General features: G+C 41.0%; 2 protein-coding genes across 2 annotated transcripts in view; both read left to right on the forward strand.

Moving 5' to 3' along the window:
* Positions 1-9295, forward strand: part of LOC149870707 (collagen alpha-1(XXV) chain-like) — a 278247-nt gene extending 268952 nt beyond the window's left edge. Inside the window, exons 3-4 of the mRNA XM_090034525.1 lie at positions 8450-8494; positions 9234-9295. Of these exons, the coding sequence (XP_089890651.1) occupies positions 8450-8494; positions 9234-9295 (107 nt within the window). The remainder of the gene's footprint in view (positions 1-8449; positions 8495-9233) is intronic.
* A 6178-nt stretch (positions 9296-15473) lies between these two features.
* Positions 15474-25921, forward strand: part of LOC149870708 (uncharacterized) — a 248949-nt gene continuing 238501 nt past the window's right edge. The window contains exon 1 of the mRNA XM_090036721.1: positions 15474-15494. The gene's annotated coding sequence lies outside the window, so the exon portion shown is untranslated. The remainder of the gene's footprint in view (positions 15495-25921) is intronic.

Genomic DNA, 25921 nt, shown 5'->3' on the forward strand with positions numbered 1-25921 from the left:
AAACCAAAATTCCTTCATTAAATTATTCAGTCCAAGATTAATAGCGATTGCAGTGTTCTTACCTCTGATATCATTTGCAAAATCCAAAAGTAAAGAAATTAGTAGGAAAGGCCATTATAAATCTTATCCTGGACACATAAGAAATATAAACTCATTGAGCCAGATTCTCTCTGTTGGTAAGGTTGCTTTGTGCTGTCTTCTGTGCCTCAAAGGAGCTTGTAAACCAGTTAAATTGCCTAGGGGAATTTTCTGTAGTATACCATTGGCATAATGGCTTCTAGGATAGTTTGCCTCCTGGCTCTATGTCTGATTAAATAATTGCTTAGGGCTATTTATATCCATAAGCAGCAATGCATAAATTAGAGCAGCTTAATAAAAAAACAAACTTCTGGGGCTCTTTTACATGGGCCCTGGGGGTGGGGGCGGTACTTTAATTAGAGCAGCTCTGAGACTGGGGGCACTTGAACTAAAACTCATTCATTGGGCTTTAATTCAAGGGCCCCTGCCACCATTTTGAAGAATGGGTATGCTGATACATGAGATGCAGGAGGCTTCTGGAGCATGGTAATTAATCGATTAATTGCTAAATGGGTACTTTGCGTCAGTTTTTCAGCAGCCCCATGGGACGGCCCTGCCCAATATGGGTCAGGGAGGCCTGGGCAAGGGAGATTCCTTGCCCTCCGTCGAAGCTGACCTCATGAAGAAACACCTCAACAGGCTGGATACCTTCAAGTCACTTGGATGTCATGTCCTGATCTCTCACTCTTCCTGGCCTTCAGTGCTCACAGCAGTTTTCCTGTCCGCCACGCAGGCTTACTTGGACAGTGAGGTGACCCCTGTGAGGGGTCAGGCCTATCAGCGTCAAAGGTGCCCGAGTGGCCCCAGCTTGCTTGACCCCCGACATGCATCCTGCGACCTTTCTCCTGGCCTCCGGGGTTTTAAATGAAAAGGAAGTGAAGCAAATAACAGAAACTTCAGGGACAGGCCTCAGGCCACTCCTCACTTTATGCATCTTGCATCTGATGACTTTGTCGTCTCTTGGCGTCTTCCTCTAGTCTGCCTCCCTCGTTGTCCAGAGTGACATATCCCTTTAAATGGATCCTAGAACCCTCTGCTGGGTCCCTCTTCAGCCTGTCCCTGGGTCCCTCTTCGGCCTCCAATCAGCTCAGGGGATGTCTCACAGCTCTTCCCCTGCTGCGTCCCCCTAGCTGTTTCCCCACCACTGGCTTTTATCCCAGCGGTATGGCATTTTTTGATAATGTCATCGGCTGCACCGGCCCCAGCTTCAGAAAAAGCAGCTGACAAACTGCGTGAATACTCTACCCCTCTGCAGCTCATCTGCCCCAGCTACGCCCATTTAGGGGTATGTTTGCTCTGTTCTCAGGGCTTCTCTTCTTGGTGTTGTGGCAGGCTGTCCCCGCCACAACCCATGCCGCAGGAGGGATATTCAGCTCCTTTTTGTTTTCTCCCTGGAATCAGGGACCCTTTTCCCATCTAAGATATAGCTGGGAATCCCCTTCTATTTACCAGTAAAGAAAGAATGAAGTGATTGTAACCTGTTGATATGCAAAGCAATCATAGGTTGAGAAATCAATTACTTGTGGAAAACCAAAAAATATTTGACAAGAATAAAATTTTTTGCATCAGACTAATTGTATATCAAGAAAAATTATTATAGCCATAGGCTATTCGTAGAAGTAATTTATGTTGTGAATATATAATTTGGGGTTTGAATGCATGAAAAGTTGTTTGCCACCTTTAACTAGATTTTTATAAAACGAAAGCCTTGCTGTGCATTCTTTATATTTTTGGAAAGGAAATTATCCATAGGTTTTCAATGAGATTTTGCTCTTGACCTGTGACCTGCATTCTTTGGACACCTTTCTTATTTAACAATTAGAATAATTTTATTTACCTATTTATTTATTATTTGATTTATGTTTAATTAATTGAACATAGTGTAATAAATTAATTTATATATTTTTTTACTTTGTTTAATGGCATGCACATACTAGCTTTAAAGAACTGATTCATTATTATCTAGCTGGAGTATATTTGTATCTGAACTTTAATTCTAAATATGTAAAAGCTCAGAATTTCCAGTAATAATTTTATCAATAATTACCATTTTTCCTATCACGAGCAAATATAACTATTTGATAGATCATTAGCTATTTGGCTTTTAATAATTATGGAAAAATCACTATAATGATTTCTCAAAACTTTATATATAATAAGAGCAATTATGGTATTCATTTCTTAAATTCGAATAGCAAAAATGCTGTCTCTGTCTTAAGCTTTTTATTAATACAAAGACTAGTAGAGATGGGGTCCATAAATACTGTTCTGAAGAATGAAGTTGTTTCAAATATCTCTAAGGCAAATATCAACAAAATGAACAAGAGCTGATTTTCCAGCATTTCACTTGCACTCCTAACCTGTAGGTAAATTTAGTAAACCCTATAGAACTGTATGTTGGCAGCTCTTGAGTTCAGCTACTGTACAACTGGTTTTCCCTACTGTCTTTTGTTTAGTATCATTAATCTTTATTAAACCAGTTTAGCCCACTGAGATTAAATTCTTTTTCCTTTTAGAGAACTGAAAATTGAAATGGACATTTCAAACAAACAAGTATTGTTTAAACACTTTATATGGGTGAAATATAACTCAGCACAGACTCTGCTGATCCTATTCTACAGGGATTTTATGCAGAGCCAGAAAAGTACAGAACATTTGCTTTATATACTGTAGATCACAGCAAACTATAAATGAAAATCTGTGGCATTGCCTTGAAATGATCTGCCTGATTCACATAGCTTGTAAGTATTCACATATGCTTTCCACTGCTACAGGATCCTCCCCAAACCTTAGATCAATAGCAAATTTCTAACAACACAAACCTGGAAAAAAGTTCACATTTATAATTAAGGATCTATGTTTTTGATAGCTAGGCATCCACAGATAATGCTAGTAGCCATGATTTGAAGCACATAAATTGATTCTTTCTGTCTGGGCATATTCATAGTTTCATAGATTGTAGGGTTGGAAGGGACCTGAGCAGATCATCAAGTCTGACCCCCTGCCATGGCAGGAAAACGTACTGGGGTCAAATGACCCCAGCAAGGTGTTCGTCTAGCCTCCTCTTAAAGACCCCCACGGTAGGAGCCAGCACCACTTCGCTTGGAAGTTGGTTCCAGATCCTAGCCGCCCTTACCATGAAGTAGCTTCTCCTGTTGTCTAGTCTGAATCTACTCTGCCAGCTTGTGACCGTTATTTCTTGACACTCCTGGTAGTGCTTGGGGGAACAGGGAGTCAAAAATGACCCATCCACCACCACTCTCTGGGTGCGGTCCTCCAGCCAGTTAGTTATCCATTTGACGGTGTAGGTGATATTGATACAATCAACAATTAAAAGTAGTATCCGTTGCACGTAGAAATCAGATGTAATACTCCTTTTATTTCAACATTCTCAGGCAAGTCTGAAGATTCTGTTCATTATTTCACTGTTCATCTTCCAATCTCCTAAAGAGGTTTAAAAAGGAGGGACTGGTATCTCTCATCACTAAATAGCAGCTACTCAAACTAAGTGGTGCTGGCTTGGACCACTAACAGACATTCACTTAAAGGCATGATGGGATCTGATCCACAATCCATGGCAGGGCACTTGATTTTGGGATTGGGGATTAGATCCCATTTACACCTTACTTGCTGTTGAAGGGGGTGTCTGAGACCATGATTCTGGGCTTCCCGTGTCCAGCAGGTTGAAAGCTGGGGGCCCACAATCAGCTGATTGTTCCCTGGCCCCAGCTGACAAACTGGGGTCTGGAATCGGTCTGTCAAGTCTCCAGCCCCAACTGACAATCCCCTGATTGTGAGAACCCCAGCTGAACAGGATACAACTTAAAAAAGGAAAAAAAATAAGCATATGAATATTAATTAAAGTAGAACTCATTAGGAGTATTTCCATATTTTTTTAGCTTTATTTAGTTTCTGAAATTGGATCAGATAATAAAATATAAAATCTGGATTCATCTTCAAATCTTTGCTTTGGACTTTGGTACTCTCTGGACAGCCCATCTACTGCCCTCAGGAAGAAGGACTTTCCCTAACAAGCTGGCCACCTGTTATAAGATATTTAAGACCTTAGAGCTTAGCGAATTTAACATTCATTTCTTCCAAATACCAATAGAATTTTTATTTAGATGAATGCACACTTTAAAAATCTATCTTTTGCTTGATATGCCTTATCTGTACTGTCTGGTCATTTACATCTTATCCATATTTCATTATTAAATTTGCTATTAAAATGTATTCACATTTATGTTTTTGAGCCTTTAATTTGGGTGAGACCTGTTTCTTCAAAAGTTTCTTAGCTGCTAGAGTGGCTCTGCTGGTCAACAGTAATGGAATAGGCTTGAATTCTTTTAATTGCACCAGACAAATCTATGGTTTTCCAAGTTGTAAGTCAGGTTTCATGGAGGATGAAATGATGTCCAAATTTTTTCTCTGATAATAAAGCTGCACATAATACAAATAGATAAAGTGTGACGTACAGTATTGCTGAAGTCTGAACACCACTTTGGATAGTTTGCTTGAACCAAAACATTTTCTCTCTCAGGTTTGTACCCTATTGCCCTTTTCCTTCCAGAATATGATAGATTTATAAACCTATCCTCCCTCCCGCGCGCTCTCTCTCTCTCTCTCTCTCTCTCTCTCTCTCTCTCTTTGTGTATAAATATATATATAGATCTTTCTCTATATATATCTATATCTATATATGTTATATATGTGAAAAATATTTGGCATTAATTAGATGTCTTGCTAGGAGGATATACTTGGTGACAAACCAAATACTTATTAGAAATAAAAGTACTAATAAAAATAGATCCTTCCTTCTCTTTTCCTCTTCTATCTCCTGGTTTACTTCAAGTAAAATTTATAATCCTCTGTAATGCCACAGAATATTGTGTGAATGTTTATGACTTGAACCCAGTAGTGTTTACTAAAAGTCAATAGGACTTATACATATAAATAATGACAAAGCTTTGCATGTCAACAGCAGCAAAGATGTCAAAATATTTGCAAACATGAATTCATTATGACTTACAGAGGCAGAAAGGTATTATCCATTTTGACATTTTCCAGAAGAGGAAGTGGGTGCACAGAGAAGGTAGACAAAATTTTTAAACACAAGTGCTGAAGATTAAGGGCACCTATACAGTGCAGTGCAGTGGGGTTGCTCTGATGCTTTGCAATTACAGTGTGTTGGAGCAGGCTTGATTAATCGAGTCTGCTGGAGCGTGGTAATTACTCCACGTGCTGAAAAATGGCTTTAAAGCACCCATGCCACCATTTTTCAGTGCAGGGATGCTGATACATGTGACACTGGTTGCTTAAGTGTTCCCCCCTGCCACTCCCAGAGCACATGTATAAATGCCCTATATGCTTAAATCGTATTTAGGTTCCTAGAGTAACATGAATGTAATCTGTGTAACACCAGGAGGAATCAGGGGGAAGTTTGTAAAGCTGTGCTGACTGTTAATTTGGATTGCAACTCCCCAAACCCCCCAGGGATTGGGGGTACAAGGGAAAAAGGAAGAGGAAGATTGATGCTGGGGTAATGGGATGAGAGAGCAGTGTTCATGTAGAACCTGGTCAGCCCTACACAGAGGAGTGTTCAGTGGCTTGGTCAGCCAGGACTGTGGACTAAAGGAACTGGACTTAGACTTGGAGGCAGCTGCAGGCTGCTGAGGGTACCGAGGGATTAAAAAAGGTTGAAAACCCCTGGACTACAGGCTTGTTTGGGGACACCTCCAGAGGTGTGTGTTGGGGAGGAGTTAAGGTGCTGAATATAAGTTACCACAGTGTTGATATTTCTTTATCTTTTACCTGGATGCATCTACATGTGCTGTTAAGGTGAAGCAATAAACTCTGGCATCCATCGTGCCAGAGTTTATTGCTCCCGGGTTCCATATTAATATGTGCGCCTGGAACTGTAGCACACTAAGCCAAGTTGTAACAGCCCCGGCTGGGGGTCAGGCTGCCAGCCCGGGGCTGCTCCGACTTGGGTCAGTGTAGTCCAGAGGGGCTAGCAGCTGGGGCATAAAGGTACTTCAGTGCGGGGATAGTTAGGGAAAGTACAGCAGGCAGCTTCCATACTGAAACACCCTTGTGCCTCAGGCAGCTGTGTCAGCATCTACACAGGCAGTACTGCAGAATAAATAACTCTGCAAGATAGTACTCGTATTTACAAATAATACTGTGTGGCAGTTAATTAGTTTCCTGCAAGCTAATTGGGCTGCACAAGTAGATGCCAGACATTTACTGTGGAGCTTATTAGTCTACTCTGCAGTAAGGTGGCTTAACAAGGACATGGTAAAACTTGAGAGAGTCCAAGGAGGGCCACCCATATGATCAGAGACTTGCACAGCAAGCCATACAAGGAGAGGCAGAAGGACCTGGGACTCTTCAGCCTGAAAAAGAGAAGGCTTAGAGGGTACTTGGTAGCAGCTTACCACTACATCAGGGGTGTACATCAAGGGCTCGGTGAACAGCTGTTCACCAGGGCACCCTTGGGGAAAACCAGAAAATCCTGGAAAAATGTTTCAGGCTTCTTCACAGTTAGCGTCCAGACTGTGGAATAAGCTGCCTCCAGAGGTGGTGTAATCACCTACCCTGGAAATCTTCAAGAGAAGACTAGACAGTCACCTTGCTGGGATCACTTGACCCCAGCTGTCTTTCCTGCCTGGTACAGGGAGCTGGACCCAATGATCTTCTGAGGTCCGTTCCAGCCCTACAATCTATGAATCTATGAAACATCTCATGTAGATGTACCCCCTTTCCCCTCCCTTTGGCTCACTGACTTGTGACCCTAACTCCTGTGATTTTCTATATAACAGTGGGAACTCTCCCTTGCTTCTTGTGCCAGTTTTTGGGCCTGCAGGATTGGCATGCTAATGTAATCTTACCATTGAAGTCACTAGCAAACAGGCTGCAACCTCCTGATAGCTGGTGCGAAGCTTTGTGTGGTGATTCGATTTGGAGGAGATTCGGCCCAAATCGGTGGCGAAATCTCTGAATCTAATCAGGGGACTAGTTTAAAGGTCTGAATCATTTCAAAGCTCTCTGAATATTCGGGAAAGATTTGGAGAGCTTTGATGATTCAGGCAGTCTCCAGTGGCTGCATCAGGTAGCTGCAGCCACTTCAAGCTGGTAAGTACTAAGAGCGAGGGGTGGGGGCTGGAGGAGGGGGGAGGGGACCATGGGAGGGACTCCTGCCTCCATGGCTGCCCCGCCTGCCCCAGCTCCATACTTTAAAAAAAGCCCCCCTGCTCCCCCGTCCCCCCCACCACAGCTGCCCCACCTGCCAGGTCTCTGGCCCTTTAAGAAAAAAAAAAAAAGCCAAGAAAAGCTCCGGGACTCATGGCTCCTGGTGCAGCCTCAGGGCTTTCAGGGCTCATGCAGAGCCCCCACGTGGCGGGGGGCAGTGGGAATCGGCCCCAGCCAGCAGGAGTGGTGAGTCCTGCGGTTTCTTCAGGTTTTTCTTTTTTCTTAAAGGACTGGAGCTGGCCTATGTGGGGCACCTATGGTGGGGCTGCGGAAGCAGGGGGCGGAGGGGTGGGGGGCTTGTGCAGAGCCCCCCGTGCAGTGGGGGGCAGTGGGGATTGACTCAGACTGGCAGCACCTACTGACTCAGGGCTTTTTTCCCCCCAAGTGCTGGGAGCTGGGGCGGGTGGGTCAGCTGGGAGGGGCGGGAGATGGGCCTGGCCTGGCTGATTTGAAGATTCGACTGAATCAAATCAGTATAGTGGTTCGAATCACCGAATCAAATAGATAGGAAGTATCGAATAGAATAGAATCTAACTGAATAGACAGGTAGTACCAAGTATATAGTACATGCTTTCCACTCGTACGTGTAACAGTCACATAGGAGTGTGAGAAAGAAGGAACGGACTGCATGAAGTTCTTATCTCCCCAATTTAACAGGTGTTGGAAAGCTAGACAACCAATGGCTGAAAGAGTAAGCCAAACAAAATAAGAAGTAGAGAGACAAAATTTTACCAGTGAGGGTGATTATTAATCAGAGAAATAAGCTACCAAGGAAAGTGATGGATTCTCCATGCCATGATGTCTTGAAATCACGACTGGATCCTTTTCTGGAAAATAAGCCTTTGTTGAACCCAAGTTATTGGGCTCAATACAGGAGTAGCTAAATAGATGTTAATACCCTATGGTATAGATGATCTAACAGCCCATGTAGCCTGAATCTCCCTGAATCTCTGAACTTGTTTCTTAGAAACTTTGCACAGGACAATTAAAACCATGCCAAGAAGTGGACATTTGTGGATTTGTTTAACACCATTTTATCTAACATTAATTTTATATTTATCCAATTTAAAGAAAGATATACAATTGCAAAATTACAAATCAGAAACTCTTTGCTTTTCAGGCCCTCCAGGGAAACGAGGTAAGAGGGGCAGAAGAGGAGAGACAGGTGAGTTTGTCACTTTTGGAGGATCTTAGTTTATGTTTATTGAAATATTTCACTTAAGATTTTGCCCATTGTGTACAAATGGAGCTGTCATCTTCCTTGATAGATGATGACTCAGCCATTGTTTTGAGTTGAGCTTGTTCTTAAGGGAGGGCCTGATCACAGCATGCCTTCGTTTTGTTATCAGCTGTGGAGTTACTGGAAGAAAAGGTCTCTACATTTTTTCTAAAACAATTTTTGTAATCCTTGGCATATAACTTTTGGCCTCTTAAGTTGTTTCCCCATCTGAAATATTACCAACTTGGTATAAAAACTGGTTATTGGTAATGCTGAAATTGTTTCAGTATACAGCAGTGGTTATCAACTTTTTCATTTGCAGACTCCTAAAAAATGTTGAATGGGATGCTAGACCCCTTTTCATTGTAAGCGTGGGTATTCACATACTTTTGATTGATCTAAGTCATCTTTTATGGACCCCTTAAATGTAATATGCAGACCCTCAGGGGTCCACAAACCACAGGTTGCAAACCACAGGTGTAGAGAGTCTCCTCTCACTTACACCTGTGCCAATAAGAATAACTCCACTGATGTTAATAGAATTATAGTGGAAAATTGGAGTAATTTAAATTTAATTTCATGAGGAATTAAAAATATTTATTATGTCAGCAATTGAAGAAATAATGTGCTAAGTTGACTAAAATGTATAGAACCATATTGTTTGTTCATAATTGTGTGTCTGCAGAGTTTAGGAGGCGAGGCTCCGGAATTAAAATCCATTTGGTACTGGATTGTGTTGGTAGCTGAAAGTTTGCTGATGCAACACAGATACTGAAATGCTGACACTGGGGATAGGACTAGGAACTTCATTTGGGGCTCAAGCCTGAAAAGTATTTGGCACGTTCATCTTCTGTGGGCATCAATGCGAGTTGAAAGTACTGTATTGATCAACTTGCAGGATTGAGCTCTTTGTGAAGATGACATGACAGCAGAGAAAATGGGCATTTCAGATGATTTTGCTGATCTCTGATTTAATATACCAGGGTGGGAGGAACCCATAATCTATTTAATTCTTATAAATAATGTTAGTTCTTCACAGTAATCCATTGTTTAGTCTTGCTTCTAGATGTAAATTAGAACTTAGTTTTGGGTGTTAAAATATTTTTTTGCCCTGTATAGACAAGATAAAGCCAAGCTCTGCTAAGAGTCCAGCTGATGTTGTTTTCATTTGATATATAATCAGCTTGTGATACCTGCTGCAAAAACAAACAGACAAACAAACAAGAAAAAACTATGTAGAGGCAATTACTAATGCTGAAGCTGGCTTTACAAAGGATTCTGACTTCAGATGATCTTAGAACCTACCTTGAAGTCTGCTTATCCATTCTTTTTACACATCAGATAAGCACATATTAAAATATTAACATAGGAATTTGATCTCTTGCAGTTGGAAACAGACACTGTACATTAAAGTACTCTTTCAGAATATTTACCAATCTAAAGAAATTACCTTAGTTACCAGACAATAAAATTGCACTGTTAAAAATGAAAGCCTGACAATATCAAAAGCAAGCTGAAAGTACAGCTGTTGCTATTTTATACCCCTTTTGCACCTCACTTTATTCAGAAGTAAGAGAGAGGCATAAAAGCTAATGAAATGCCATTGACTTGGGAGCTGCAGCTGCTCTGCTTAATAAGACTGAAATAGTAGATTTGATTTGAAGCCTTTGATAATGTTCTCAAGAACTCTGTACAAAAGCCTTTGAGTCTAAATAATTGAAAAAATGTGCAAATATCACTTCACAAAGTGTGACATTTTAATAGGGACCATTTGATAAGTGTGTCTTGGAGAAAGGAAGTGATGAAAAGAAAGTTGTGTAGTGTCAGGTGACCAATGATACTACTTCTTATTGGCAAAGGAGGATGGTAAGAAAATCTAAATATAAATATTTCTGTCTTGATGCCAAGGTTAAATGCCAAGGGTAAAAAAATGTGCAATTCTGAAGGCAAGATGCAACTTTAATGCTGAGTCAATTGAAACTTATAGATTTATAAAAAATGTGTGTGTGTGGAATCTGAGAAAACAAATTGTATGCAGTCATTAATATATTTAGTATGGCATGAGGCTGCTTGAAAACAAATGAAGAATTCGCTTGAGATTGCATGAGAATATTTCATTCTTTGATAAAGAAACTGTTTAATGGCAAGATGTTACTACTACTAATAGTCTCAAAAAGTAATATTTTGCATGAAAAAATCTAATTTAATCAAAAGTTCTAAAGTTTGGCTTTATGCAGATTAATCTTCCTGTGGTAGATTCATAAACTTATATCTTTTTTTCTTTTTTTCCCCCTGCAGGACCTCCTGTAAGTACAGTTGATACATTATTGGGTCTCCCAGGTTAACCAGGATCAGGCAGGAATGAGTTTAGACCCTGTTAAGTTATCACCATGGTAATCTGCTCATGTTTCAACCAGAGGAAATTTACATTTACTATTAGTACAGTGTAATTTTTTACTATTTTTTCTGGAGCTGAATGGCTTACTTATAGGCTCCTATTTTTCAAAAGAACCTTTAAAACTGTAAAACTTTACATCAGCACTAAAGATAGTATTTTAACATGTAAGTATGTTGAGTTCATTTTCTTTACTACTTATTACCAACTGTCGTTGTGTTGTCCAGAAATTTAAGGGCCTTGTTACATGTTGCACTTTGACCTGCTCACGTGTTGATCAGTGTTAGTGCTAGCTTGAGTTTGGAGCAGTCATACCTTGAGGCTAAAAGCCTTCTCTGACTGTCCCCCAGCTAAACAGCTCTGACTTGTCACTAGAAGGCTGGCAGGAGCCTGACTAGGAACTACAGCAGGGGCGGGCAATTATTTTGGGCAGAGGGCCGCTTACCGAGTTTTGGCAAGCCATCAAGGGCTGCACGACAGGCAGCCCCAGGCAGATTAAATATTAATTTTCTAAATTTTTTAGGGACCCCGCGGGCCAGATAGAATGGCCTGGCGGGCCGCATTTTGCTCACCCCTGAGCTACAGCCTACAGCTGTGAGTTGCCACTACAGGGCTGGTGAGCCAGGACAGGCTTCTACCTCTGCTCCCAATTGGGATCTGTGTGAAAGATGAGTGAGTGTGGTGGGAGAGGCAGGAACATAAAGCTGGAAGGGATGAGGGTGTGTAATGAAATGGGAGGTAGGAGGTGGGAAGGAAATGGGGGTGGGGGAAGTGTGGTAAAATGGAGGAAGTCAGCCACTGAAAGATAAAAAGAAGTAAAAAAAAAATTGAAAGACATAAAGAGGAAGTAAATTAAAGAAGGTCTCATTTTAATAAATTTGGATTTGGGATTGGAGTCAGGCAGTTCTGGTCATGCTTCTAGGAGTAGCTGGGGGATGGGAGCGATGAGAGAAGGAACTTTTGGGGGAGCTACTGAACCTGCATCAGAAAGGAAGCCCCAGCTCATGGGGACCTGATCCAGACCACCACCTTTTTCTCCTCACTCATTCCTGGACCTATCTGTGCCCTGCAACTGGCTAGTTGGCATGTGCCCTGCAGGCTGTTTGCATGGGGTTGGTAAAGTCATGGTCACAGCCCCGGGGCCAGGAGGGGGAGTTGGCTTGGTACCAGAACTGCCTCTTGGGCAGTTGAATCAAGAGGTGGAAAGCTTGTCCACACAAAAGAGGAAGGTGGGAGATGCTGAATGTGGGAGATGCAGTGTGGGTGGCTCATTTGTGGGGATTGGCCGCACTTTAATGGAATATGGGCTGGGTAACAGATCAGAGATAAACCTCTGGAGTGGCATAGCTTTAAGCCACCTAATGTGTGCTTAAAACTAGTTTCAGGTGTTAATGTGTGGACAATCCAGGGGTTAAAAGATCCAGGAGCCACCTAAAATTAATGTGTAACAAGGCCCTAACAGTACCAGAAGTCAAAGAGAGATGGTATCAAAATGTCATGATAGGTCCTTAGCCGTCCTAACTCACAGGGAATAGTAACTATTCTGCAAGTAGTCTCATTGCTTAGTAAACTCTGTGAGGGAGTCTTTTTTTCATTATGTGTGTGCATGCAGCATTTAATTTAATGGGGTCATGATCCTGGCTGGAACTACTCAGTGAGACTATAAAAATAATGAGAGAGACTACTACTTAGTTTGAGGGATGTTGGCAATTCTGGCCCTAAATTTGTTTCCAACAAAATAATTCCCATTTCTGTTTTATTTTTTTATATTACACTGAGCATTTCCAGACCAGGTCATGTTTTTCTTTTTATGTATGGTATTGAAATTATGCACTTAAAGTATTTGCATTCATTATGCTACTGTATCATATATAAATAATAATGTGCTCATAGAAATTATATCTCCTATCAAGTGACTTTAAAAGGGTAGCTTTTCTTTTTCTTTTCTTAGATTTGTCTCAAGTATGGCTTATTCACAGTCTGCTTTCAGGAACAGATTTTTATCAACTCTAGGTTGGATATGTATTAGAAAATATGTAAATATTTTCAAGGTTTGTTATCAGACACAATACATTTAGAGCTAAGTGTAAATATACAAATCAGTAACAACCTTCATTATTGAATCATTAACATTTAAATAGTCCAAATGTCAGTGGTTCACATTGAGAAATTCATCTATCAAGCTATCAGCAAAAGAAATAGCTTAGTGTTTGACAGTGCTCTTTATTTGGAAATGTATTTGAAGGTAATGTTGGATTCCTAAATAACTTTTTCAGTCTTCCTACAGTGCATAGATCAAACATAAATCATGATACAAATGATCTTTCTATAGCAAGACGATTTAGCGTAGCAGGTAGTGGACAATAACTATGGAAATCTGCACTTCTTGACTTCATTTCCATACTAATTGGTCTAAAAAAATCTGGAGCCATAGACTATTAGTAGAATTGTGAAATAGCTCTGGAGACTTGAGATGAAGTTTTTAAGTGTCTAATAGACCTAGGAGTCTAAATCCTATTTTGAAAAGTAATTTATGAGCTTTAGTTTCTTTGTAAGACAGTGCAACTTAGGCCCCTACATACCTAAGTCACTTCTGAAAATGGGATTTAGGCTTTGAAGTCACTTAGACCATTTTTTAAACATTCTCAGCATTTTCTAAACTGTGTTAACTGATTTGCATCATACAGTTCGAATCAAATTTCAATTTGAATTAAGGATTAATAGATGATCATTGACCGTCGTGGCAGGGGGCACCGGCTATATACAATCTGTACACTTGACAGCCCCTTAACAGAAGCTGCAAGTAATTATGAGGCAATAATAAGCCTGTTCAAGTATTGCTACATTGTTACAGTTATCTAAAGTTCTGTTCCAGAAGACATAATTAACCTGATACTTAGTCACTGTGAATACCTGTAGATGTGCCGGGAAGCTGCTCCAATGCACTGTAATTAGAGATTAATTGAGTCTGCTGGAGCATGTCCAGATGTTAATTGAGTCTCCAGCACCATCCACATCTTGTGTATCAGCATCCCTATGCTTCAAAATGCTGCCATTTTGAAGTGTGGGGATGCTGATACATGAGATACTGCGGGAGCTCTAGTTAAAGCCCTGGAGCACATGTAAAAATGTGAGGTGAGGTGTTGTTGGCCTCTGTTGTTGCAAAAACCGAATTGAGCTTCCCTTGCAGGAACTGATATTTGCAATGCTTCTCTGAATTCCTAAGGACTGTTTTTCCTAAAAGTAATGATGCATATACATGTTAATTAATACAGTTCAAATTGTCTAATTTGGATTGCCCTCGTCTGCATTAATTTTAATCTTCATTCAGTGAGGATTAGTTCATTTGGACTGGCACCATTTTTAATTCGGACTACAGATGCCCATGTGTATATAGTGATGGCTGTAGTCTGGATTAAACCTAGAAAAATGTAATGTCTATCAATGGCCTTAGAGTCTTAACACTTAGAAGCATTTGTATACATGTATGTGCCACAGCACCAGACTCTTGAAAGCATCCGGTGCTGCGGCCAATGCATTTGTATAAATGGCAAAATGCATGTCAGCACTGAGAAAATGCCAGTAGTGTGCTTTTGAACTAAAGCGCATTCAAGGTGTTTCAGTTCAAAAAGGCATTGCCATTATTTTCTGTGTGCTGATGTGTATTTCGCTGTTTATACAAATGTATGCGACGCAGCACAGGGTGCGTCAGTTCATGTGCTCCTCAGACTCTATTAATCGAGCTTGGTCTGATGCACTGGATTTCCAGGGCATCGGAGCAGACAAAGGTACATGTATAAATGCATTAAGTTATTTACTGAAACCGTTTTGTCTAGTTTTGAGTCAGTGTGCATAGCGGTAACCATTAAAAACTCAATTATAGGTGTCATCTGAGATACAACACCACAGAATTTCTCTTTATTTAGAATAGCAAATGACTGTGGTGTATCAGGTGTATTAACGTAAGTAAATATTGTATCTTCAAAGGTAACAATTTTACTTTTAGCTTTCCTCTGGCTAACTCCTGCGGGTCACACAAAATGGTGATCAAAGTACATTTGTTCCTTTTCATTTTTTTAAAATGATGTATTACAGCTTCCTCAGATTTTTTTTCCTTGATGCAGATGGTAGTGGCAATAGCATATCAACCTATCTCACCTCTCCCCTCTTTTTGGTATCTAGGCATCAAATCTTCGGAGATTTTTTCAGTCCCCTGCTGTCCCCCAGTGTCTATGTTTAAATCCTGTTGATAAGAGGTTAATCAAGGATCAAAGGCAGTAAATGGCTTGTTTGGTTTTTTTTGACTGCATTATAGCTTGAATAGTTTTCTTTACTAAAAACACCCATTTATTCAGTGTACCAATTCTGGGCCACATTGGTTCATATGTAAAATGTAATAAATTGTAAAGAATTGATGGACACGCAAACTTAAATTTTCCAGTAATGTAATGTGCATGTTTGTAATGTCACCTGTCATGAACATGGTGTTAATGTATGTCCTACCATTTCATCTCATTTTACCAGGGTCTACCAGGGCGAAATGGCTATCCGGTAACTGTTCTATCATATATTTATGATAGCTTTTGTCATTCTTTTCTCCCTTGTGTTTGTGTTTATCTTTGTCTTAATCTTAAAAAGCTAGGCTAAATTAACCCTTCTCTGAAGTGTCTTAACTGCCTACAAAATGCAATCTTTTTTTTTTTTAATATTTGTTTCCTTGGCAGTTCTTTATAAACAATCCGAGATAGGAACACATACAATATATGCCATAAACACAAATATACCCATTATTTTCATAGCATAAATGTTTTGTTTGCTGTGTTTGTTTATTCTAGCATGCAGAAATTATTTTGTCACCATAATGACTTAAACTGGATACTGTGTACCAATTTTCTCTATTAGACAACTGTTCAGCTGGCTTATTGAATCTCCACAACCTTCACTTGCATTTTGTTTGGTTTTATTTAGTTCCTTAAATCACTATATCTTTAGCAAGGTAAATTAGAGAGTTAGGAATGGGATGCAAAGCTTATAATAGAGTAATCTTATGCTAATATATATGCTTTTGCGTAATTTTCATTTATACCTGTATGACTTGTTTTCTGAAAATTATTATATATGAAATAATGCATATTTCTGGTAAACTATTCCAAAGAATTTTAGGAAATATCCAGTCAGAAAAAGTCAGAGTTATCCTGCCACATTCATGGGAGACAAAATATTTCTAAGATTGTAGATATACATGTATTATATATTGTATATCAAGTGAGAAATATTATTAGACAAATCAGATTATATAAGTGCAAAACATAATATTTGTTAAAGTATGATGATGCCAATGGTCTCACTTTGGGCACTTGCTGGTATGTTTTAGGGCCATTAAGATCTGGTTTGCATGTTTAGATGTTAGATGTCTTACTCTTTGATATATGCTAACAATTTTTGTATATGCATGCAGATTATTGTTTTTGGACTCTCCAAAAGAGAGAGGAAAAGTAGAGTTTACTTTGACAATCTAACCTTTTACATCTTCAAAGTTTGACCAGTGCTGAGTTCACTGTCAAATGTTAAAACCTAAACCCAACACAATGAATCAGCAGTTTAAAGCCAAGTAACAGTGAAATATATAAGAAAACAGAGAACTGTTTCCAAAGTATCTGGATACCCTGACATAATTTCAATTTCAAATTACAGTTTTGTTTGTACTGATAAATCCACTTAGACTGAAGCTGTTTTGGGGAAAAGTTACTGTACTATGATTCTGTTCTCACTAATGTGACATGTTTTTTGGTTAGAGCAGCTGGGATTTCCAAAGAAGCTTTAGGGATGTAGGTATACAGCCTTCACCGCAAGCTGGGACTTTAGTTACATTAGGCTCCTGAAAAAGTTCAGTAAGAATTTCTAATGTTTTTAACACATGAAAAACATAATGCTTGAAACAGAAAGCCAGACTTCACTTAGTTTTGCCTGAGAATATTTGCTACAGAGCTTGTTAATTTGTTTAATGATGGTTGCATACATACATAGAGTTTCTATAGAGTTCATTTTTAATTGCGAGTCTGTTTAGAGACTTCTAAAGATCCGGTCGTTGATCCTACTCAAGTTGCTTGGAACTTGAGCAAGTCAGTCTTAGAATCCAGAGGTGGAAAAAAGCTTATGAAAGTCACCTATTAATGATGTAAAGCTACTAATGGCATTGTTGAAGATTTTTAGGGCTGTGTGAAATGCCTGCATTTCATTTTGGTTTTAGCTTTGGCATTTTGGAGGGGCAGTTGTTTTGGCATGTCCAAAACAGCTGTGTTTTGTTTAGTTTCAGATTTGGCATTTTGGAGGGCCAGTGATTCATTTTGGTGTTTCAAATCACTGTCCCGTTTCAGCCAAAACTGTTTCGGAATTTTGACAGTGTTTCGGCCGTAGGCTATAATGGGAAATCACAAAAGTGCTTATAACTTTGTAATTTCTTGCCTCATTTGGATGAAACTTGCAGGGATGCTAGCCCCTTTCTGAGGCTATGATGCCTGCCAAGTTTCATGCCAGTCTCTCACCTTGGTGCCTCAATTTACTTTTTTCACTGACTGGCTTTCTTGCCTGAACTGCATGCCAGCCTCTGGCTTCTTTACTATGCCTTCCCTCCAGGAGGAGCGCACACACACACCAACTAGATGCTTCCTCACCCTGATGAAGGATTTTACCCCAAAAGCCCATGCCTCGCAGATGGCATCCCAGGCAGCTAAGCTGAGCTCACTTGGAGCCTCACAACTCCCCAGCAACCTGCAAGCCTCAGGCCTCTCAAAAATCTTAGGGGTCTAGGCTTTCCCCAGCCAGGACTGTGAGTGTGTGTGGCGGCTGGAGGTTATGGTGCTTTCTACTTGCCTTTCACTAGGCAGATCTTCGGTCCTGGCATTTCCTGGGGCTGCCACACCACTGGCAGTCCCACCAGGCCTCCCGACCCTGGCAGGGTGCAGTTTTAGTGATCATGCCCAGGACCCAGGGCCGCCGCCTCCTCCATAGCTCCAGCCCATACCTCCAAGTTTATCCTGGCATGGGAGCTCTGCAGGGAGATGTTCTTCCCCTGCTGGCTGGTGATGCAGTGAATGCCACTCCCAGCTCTGAGAGTGGGGCATTAAATGGTTTTAAAAAATGAAAATGAAAAAAGGAAATAGGTGTGGATGGAGTGAGGAGGATGGCTTTCACTCCATCTGCATGTGAAGCTTGGGGAAACCCCAGCAACAGGAGGTTCACCTTGAGGAACACCAGCTGCTCCACCAAACCAGAATTCAAGAAGATGCGGCAGGGTGTCATTACATCCCCAGCAATGCTGAACACCCTCTCGCTTGAAGCTCTGGTTGGTGGACAGGACAGGTGTTCCCAGGCAACTGTGGCCAGATCCTGCCACATGTGGCTGTGGCTTGCTCAATAAGCCAAGGGTCGCAGTCCAGCAGCTCAATGTCCTCGACGAGATACGTAGTCACCAAAGGCTCAGCACTACCTGCCCAAGGCTGGGGTCTGATGCGTCTGGACCCCACCATGGAAGCCATGCCCTTGGCCCACACTGTCAGTGGCTGGTGTGGAGGAGACTGGCGGCTGCTGAGAGTGCTGGCACGGGAAAGTGGATCCCCCTCTTCCATGTCCCCTCACCTCTGCCATTCTGCTTCCCTGACTCTGTTCACCAGCACCTCCATCCAGTGATTGAGGATTTTGATGCTGCCAGTGCACATGCTCCCCTTCACCCTCAGGTCACACATGCCTGCCAGCTTGTGGACTGTACTGGACCTTAGTGGATCCAGTTGTTTTTTGATGCCCTTCTTCAGCCATTTCACCAGTGCCTGCATCTCTGGTGAAAGTGTCTCGCCCCAGGCAGGAACATTGATCCCTTGGAACTTCTCCATTTGGTTCTCAAGCTCCTTGATTATGAGGATCACCTGGCTAAGGAGGATATCGCCAGCGCTGAGGGTCTTGGTGGCCTCGAGGAATGGCTTGAGGACCAGCAAGATCTGGGAGATGGTATCCCACTCAGCTCCATTAAGGGGGCTGATCCCAATCTCCCTGAGCAAGGCCATCTCATGGATGGCCTTCTGTTGCTCTACCAACCTCTTGAGCATCAGGTATGTAGAGTTCCATGAAGTCGCCACATCCTGGATGATTTTGTGCTGCAGGATGCTCAGCTCTGCCTGTTTGTCCTGCAGCATCTTGCCCCGCTTAATGCTTTGGTGGAAGTTAGTCACCATGAAAGCTATAAAAATAGAAAATTAATTCAGCTGCTTTTTTTCTCCCATTACTGGCTTTATACAGGATATCTAGAGTAATCAAGCGCATGAAGAGTGGTAACTCTTTATGGGAATTACTCCAGCTTCCATTTGAAACATCTCAAATAGCCTATTCCTGATTTTTTAAAAATAAGAAAATACAAGGATTTTAATAGACACCACATAAGCAACGGCATATTTATGTTGCAGGGATTTAGCCTGAAGGCAAATTTGTTGCTGTAGAAATTTTGCTGTAGCTAAAAATAAAGGCTTAGATGCAGGGATGAAAAAATATTTAGGTTGAGTTGGGGCAAAATCTGAGGCAGTCCTATGGGGTAGGCCCATTGGAGGGGGTGTTCAGCCAAGAGGAAGGCACTCTGCACAGGGTACAGAAGTCCAGTAGTCCCTATTCATTAGTCAGGTCTCATGAAAATGGAGTTGCAGTCACCCTTCTAGCTCCTATACCCATGTTTCTGTGCAAATGTTGCTGTGAACGGGCCAGATCCTGCAACCTATATTCAATCTTCCACTGAGTCTGGAGAAAAAGATAGAATCTGTTGAGTAAGTGGCTGAATCTCTGACTAACCTTCAGTTAGCGACAAAACGTTTACCATTTTAAAAACTAAGTTGGAGGCATGAAGGCCTCCCTCCCTGCTCAATTTGGCTGGGAACAAATCAGGAACAGAAATTTATCTGTGTAAATATATAGCCTCCATCACTTTCCTGTATCATGGCCTTCACAGTATGTATATGCCAAGGTCCACCATGGGGTTTGACTGTCATTCTCTCAGGGCAGGAGGGAAGATCTTATTTCGTCTCATGATGTTAGTCTTGAACACCAGCCTGAGATTCCCAAAGATCCACTGGGCTTCTGGGACCCATGAAAACGGAGAGGTTTTGAGGAGGACTATTCCTCCGCAGTGAGTCCTTTGCTTTCCTAACTTGTCCCTTCTCCTCCAGGTGTTAAGTGATTTCCCATAGAGAAGAAAGGGGCAATGCACATAAAATGCTTTGGCTCCTATAGTTGTAACACATTAGTCTGAGTAAGATTTAGATACAATCAGTTTTTTCAAATCCAAAGTCTAGAGCCTTGGGATTTTCACTCAACACTTATTGGATTTCTAGATAAATATACTGCACTCTTGGCACTGTAATGGACATACAGACAGCGTTTGTAACTGCCACAAGAGCTGAGGTTAGAATGATAGGATTTCCACTTTCAATAGTCCCATAGTAATAATGTCTTCTAGGTTAAATGACAGCTTTGTCATTACACCTCTGACTTTTCCACTCTAGTTAAAAGTAATACAGACATGTAGTCCAGGGCAAAGGTTCTCAGCTTGTGGGTTGTGACCTGTGAAGATATCAAAGATAAGTGTCAGGATATGGGGACCCTCCTGCTCTTTCCTAATTGCTAAATAGAAAGGGAAGTGTGTGTGTGTGGGGGTGGGGGGGTGTCCTAGTTAAATTGCTGGTGGTATTTGTGTGAATTTGGAAAATTAGATGATAGTATGGAATAGGTGGAAAGCCACTACTAGAAGAACTTAAATAAAATATTTATGGCTTCGGTGCATTTGACAGTGTTCTGTGTACAACCCATTTTGCTATTTTCACTATGTGGACAGTTTATTAGAACTAGATTGTGTCATCTAGACACAACCCACAGAAAAGAATAGAACAGAGCTGTGCCATCCAGAAGGAAGCTCTGGAAGGGTTTCTGTAGATTGTGTTTGACTGCCTCCTGGAGCTCAGGGGCAGTATGGGATATGGGAGGAATACCTTTGAACTCTACCAAGCACTGGGGTTATTGTTCTGCCTGGTCCTTACAAGGACCATGCATAGATGTGTGGTAAGGCACATTACGGCCTCCTGCCCAGAACAGCCATGAAATTGGGCTCTGACATTTTTCTTTTGTTTCTGTGGGTCTCATACACCAACTGGGAGAGTAAAATTACTTTTATACTATGATAAAATTATTACAAAACAGGAATATTTATACTGGGAATTGGAAGCAGAAGAGTAGTACCAGAAATTATTTTTAAAAAATGTATTTAATTCTGATTAGATTTGGAGTTGACACTGTTCTTGAAAAAACTTGCATAAGTGATGCAAGACCATTTCTAAGATTAGAGAAATGCTGGAATAAGTCTTTTTGATTTTATGAATGTAAATAGTTAATACATTTTCCTAAGTAGAAAACATCCATGGACTTTACAGTAAGAAATAGTTTGTTTCCAATTCATACATAAAGTATTCTCTTCAGGATTTCCTTTAGATTTTTCTTATTCCTTCTGTTTCCCTAATTTCTTTTTCCCCAGTGGTGACTCTAGAAATGGTGTAATGTGATCACAATTTTACTTTCTATCACTGACTTCCAAATCAAGTTCCTTCAGCTACTGTCTTCCCCAATTTTATTTCTCATTGCAATTCACCCCAAAAATTAGAAAATGGAGATGTGTTTCTTTGGGTTTATGCATTCCCATCAACTTTCCAGATCCTACTGAAGTGCATTATGGATATATCAAAGGTGAAATTGAAGTGTTACACCTCTAATATTCTCTCCATTACAATACAGGTACATACATATGCATATAAACAAGAAAGAACAGAGCTTGACTTCAGTATACTAGAATGAATTTCAGGGTTAGTAGTTAGAAATAACATATTTTTCCTTGCACTATGGCTAAGTAAGCTTAATCAGAAAATAATTGAGAGACAATAAACATGGAACCCCATGATGCCATTTTTACAGTGTTGCTTTTAATAAGAGAGTCTAATTTTAAGGGATGTCTCTGCGCATGCAACCTAAAAATACATTGGCTTTTGTTGCAGCTGTATCAGATTGCAAGTTCGTGTATAATTTACTGTCCACTTTAGCCCTTATGTCTTTTTGGCATTAATGCTTTCCAAGTCTCCCCCCCGCCCCCCATCCTTGAATGTCTGTCTTTTGGATTATTCATCCCCAGATGTTTCAAGCTTTTCCAGACTCCTGCATTTTAATACTTCCTCCCACAAAATCATGCTCATTAGGGGCCAAATCCTGATTCCTGTGCACATCCTGGCCAAGCAGGAGCTATGCAGGTGGGTGGGAAGGACAGATCGGACTATCCCAACGTGGGAGTAGCATAAGGAGTAGCATTTCCCTTCTGCACAGTTTTTAGCTTGTGGGTCTAAAAGTTCTCCCTCATTGACCAGCTGTTGTAGGCCTGGGGGCACAGTTCTCAAAAGAGGCACCATGAGTACCTTCATGGAGAGTAGCCTCTTTGCACCCTGGTTCTCCTTCTTCAACAGAACAGTGCTACATCTACATCATTTGGTGCCTCCAGTAGTCCTGATGCACCTGTGAGAATTTGTCTGGAGGTTTAATTTCCCATTTGTTCTGTTGAAACTGAATACTTTTGTATGCCATTCTTTACTGTATTCTTTGAAGGACACCTGTAGTTTCTAGTACCAAGTTTTTTATTCCCCCGTCTTTTCCACCTTAATAGGGTGATCATTCCTCTGTCTTTTTTCTGTATCATGATGATATTCTCCATGGGCTAGATTCAGCTTCTCTGTTACACTGACACTAGTGCTGGGAGAGTGAATATGGAACCTTTCCTTCTCCCAATCCTTTCCTTATGCAGCCCATGGAAGAAAAAGGCAGATTTCCAGTCCCTTTTCTAAGCAGAGTACTGGACCTTCATCCATCATAGGCTCATAAATGGTCATCAGTGGAAGATTCTGGGAAGCAGTTTTTGCTCAACTGTATACAATACCCACCAAGCAGTCCCCTACAAATACAATATCCTGTACAACTTGCCTGCAGACCCAGAGTAATCTGTTTCCTGAAAACACTGCACATAGTTAGTTGACCCAGCCAAATACTTAATATCTATGATATTGTGTCCTACTAACCAGATGTTACTTAGATATGAAATTACATCCATTGATGTCATTAGGTGCAAGATAATATTCCAGATTTGTGTATTTCTGTGTTAAAAGTTGTCTTCCTTGCTATGCCTGTGCTATCAGCCAGCTCCCCCTGTTCAACAGCAATATTCTTGGACATGCAGCTCTCTACAGTGTCATTCAACGCTGCTCTGCGTACTAATTGAGAAGTTGCTGAGGTAGTCAAAATATTCCAGATACTTTGGGGCCATAAAATAATTCTAAGTTTGTCCAGCTCGTATTTAGTACCCATCTTTCTGGGATTTTTATTGTATATAAAACATAAGCATAAAATCATCATACTAATGATTTTTAAGCTAGAATTTCAGCTCAGGCTCAGTTTTGACAATTGATTTAGTATTGGAACCTCTTTAAATAGGGATTTGTAATGGGTAGACACTTGTCAGGTCCCTAACTGTAGCAGAACTAGTGGTTTCCTCCTGCATTAATCACAAAGAGGCTACATTTGGCCTTTTTCCTTTTGATTTGCATCATTTCCTTGAAGGCTTGGTATAGGCAGGATTAAAATTGTCTTGTCAGACGTATTCACAAGTTATCTCATACCTCTTGGCTATGATACTAATTTTGTATTGCGGTATAAATGACACTGACTTACTACAAAGTATGTCAGTGTAAGTGGGGATCCTTTGGAAATATTTCAAAATTGCTACAGTTCCTACTAGTCAACTTGTATAGCTGTGAATACTGACAGTATGAGCTGGATCCTGTGTTCCTTGCACACTTGAATCTCCCACAGGCTTGCATAAGAGTTTGGGTGCATAACAGAATGTATCTTTCCATTATTTTCATTACTGATCTAGAACTTGATAGCAGCCTACAAGTACGAAAGGGGTGAGCATCAAGATCTAGGGGAGTACCTCTTCAGGAAGGTACCTTAAGGGAGTATGATGACCAATGAGCACAAGCTAATAGAGGGTAAATTCAGGCTGGACATAAGAAAAATCTTTTTCTCTGTAAAGGTCATCAAACTGTGCAACACCCTTCCAGGAGAGGTGATGCAGTTGCCATCCCTGGAGATATTCAAGATGAGGCTGGACAAGCACCTTGTTGAACTCGTCTGAGCTTCTTGCCCATGGCTGGACTTGTTGAACTTGAAAGTCCCTTCTGGTCCTTCGATTCTATGAATGCAGCAAAGTTGCTTGCAGCCAGGGAGCCAATTAATATTGTTGAAGATATTTGCAGTATCATCTGAGATAGCAGGAACTCAGATGTGCTACAAAAAAAATATCATAGCAAGACAAATGACTATTTACATAGAAGAAAGTCCTCCAAAAACAATTACTACCCAATCTTTAAAGGCAGAGGAAGGATATTAATTTAGTAAATCTATATCTGAAAATGCTGCGAGATTTCACTCCTACCTGCTTAAGAGACTCTGTTCTTTAATTTAATTTGAATAACCTTGTTTTCATCTCACTTATGGGACTTTTTTTATTCCTGGATATCTTGGCCTGAAGGCTTATAGAAGGCAGCAATTGACAGAGCCCCCCAGTGACGTATGACCAGGTAGACTTTACTATCATCTTATTTTAGCACTTTCCTTCCATAACTCAGCAAGCTGGTTGCAGCAACAGAGCCTGAGGAGTTGGCACAGCAGGTGACACAGGTTGGGATGGTGGCAGGAGTAAGTAGTTCCAGCAGGTGCCATGGGAGCATCAATTCCATAATGTACTGCATAGCGCATGTTTTCTTTTTTGGTCCTGCCATCTCTTTCTGCTTATGCTCAGTCTCAGTCTATGGTAGCATTAGCCATCTCAGCAAAAGCTGCAGCTTTGGCAGTAGTGAATCAAGGCACCTCTCTACCACAGTTCTTGTACAATACAACAGCTTCAGCACTAGAAGTCACTGTCAATTTCCAGGTCTCCCCCTTGGGCTTCTGCCTGATGGCCCTGTGTGTCCTTCCTTCTCCACTTTACAGGATTTTTCCTCAATAAGCCCCTTCATAAGAACTCCTTTCCTCATTGGCATTGAACTAAGATGACCACTCTAAAATGTTGTTCCCTGATGCCAACACCTGCCTTGTTTAGGGAACTACTGACAAACATGTTAGAGCTAAAATAAATAATAAACCACTGCGGCCTATTTTTCTCAAATGCTAAAAACAAACAAAACAACTCTGATATAACTCACAACGACCCACCTACTGCTGAGCAGTTGTCAGTCCTTAGAGCTATTAATAGTAATAATTCTTAGACCATCCTTCCTTCTCTTTGCACTCAGTGCCTAACTGCCATAGTCCTGTCCTATTAGGTAGCAGGACTGGTGTTTGGACCACTACATAGTTGAACTAGGAGATATGGCATGCAGCTCAGCTCTGCAAAGAGTCCTTGAGGCCCCTCCAAACAGCCTATCAGGTAGGAACAAGGCATTCATCCCCAGGGGTAGGAGAAAAATGTGTCTTGCCTTCTCCATCCGCACATCTACTGAGCATCCAAAAGTTGCTATAGGATTGGTGTAGGTGGATACTGATCCCTGACATATGGCAAGAGTATCACTTTTTGCAACCCTTACCCTTTCAGCCTCTTATGAAAACAAGAACTTGCACTTGATATAGAGTCGTGGGTATGGCCTTTGTTGCAGAATAAATTCTGTCTGACCTTCCTCTAAAGGTTAGACAGCCTCAAACTGAGGGTGCCTATATATGGCTCCAGTGTGCTGCAGCATCACATGTATTCAGTGTCCCATGTTTCAAAATGATGTGTGTAGTGCTTTAACTAAAACTAATTGAATGAGCTTTAGTTAAAGCACTCCCGCAGCCATTTTGAAATTCAGGATGTTGAA

Source organism: Crocodylus siamensis, chromosome 2 (assembly GCF_052110815.1).
Source record: "Crocodylus siamensis isolate JL-2025a chromosome 2, ASM5211081v1, whole genome shotgun sequence".
NCBI classification, from domain to species: Eukaryota; Metazoa; Chordata; order Crocodylia; family Crocodylidae; genus Crocodylus; species Crocodylus siamensis.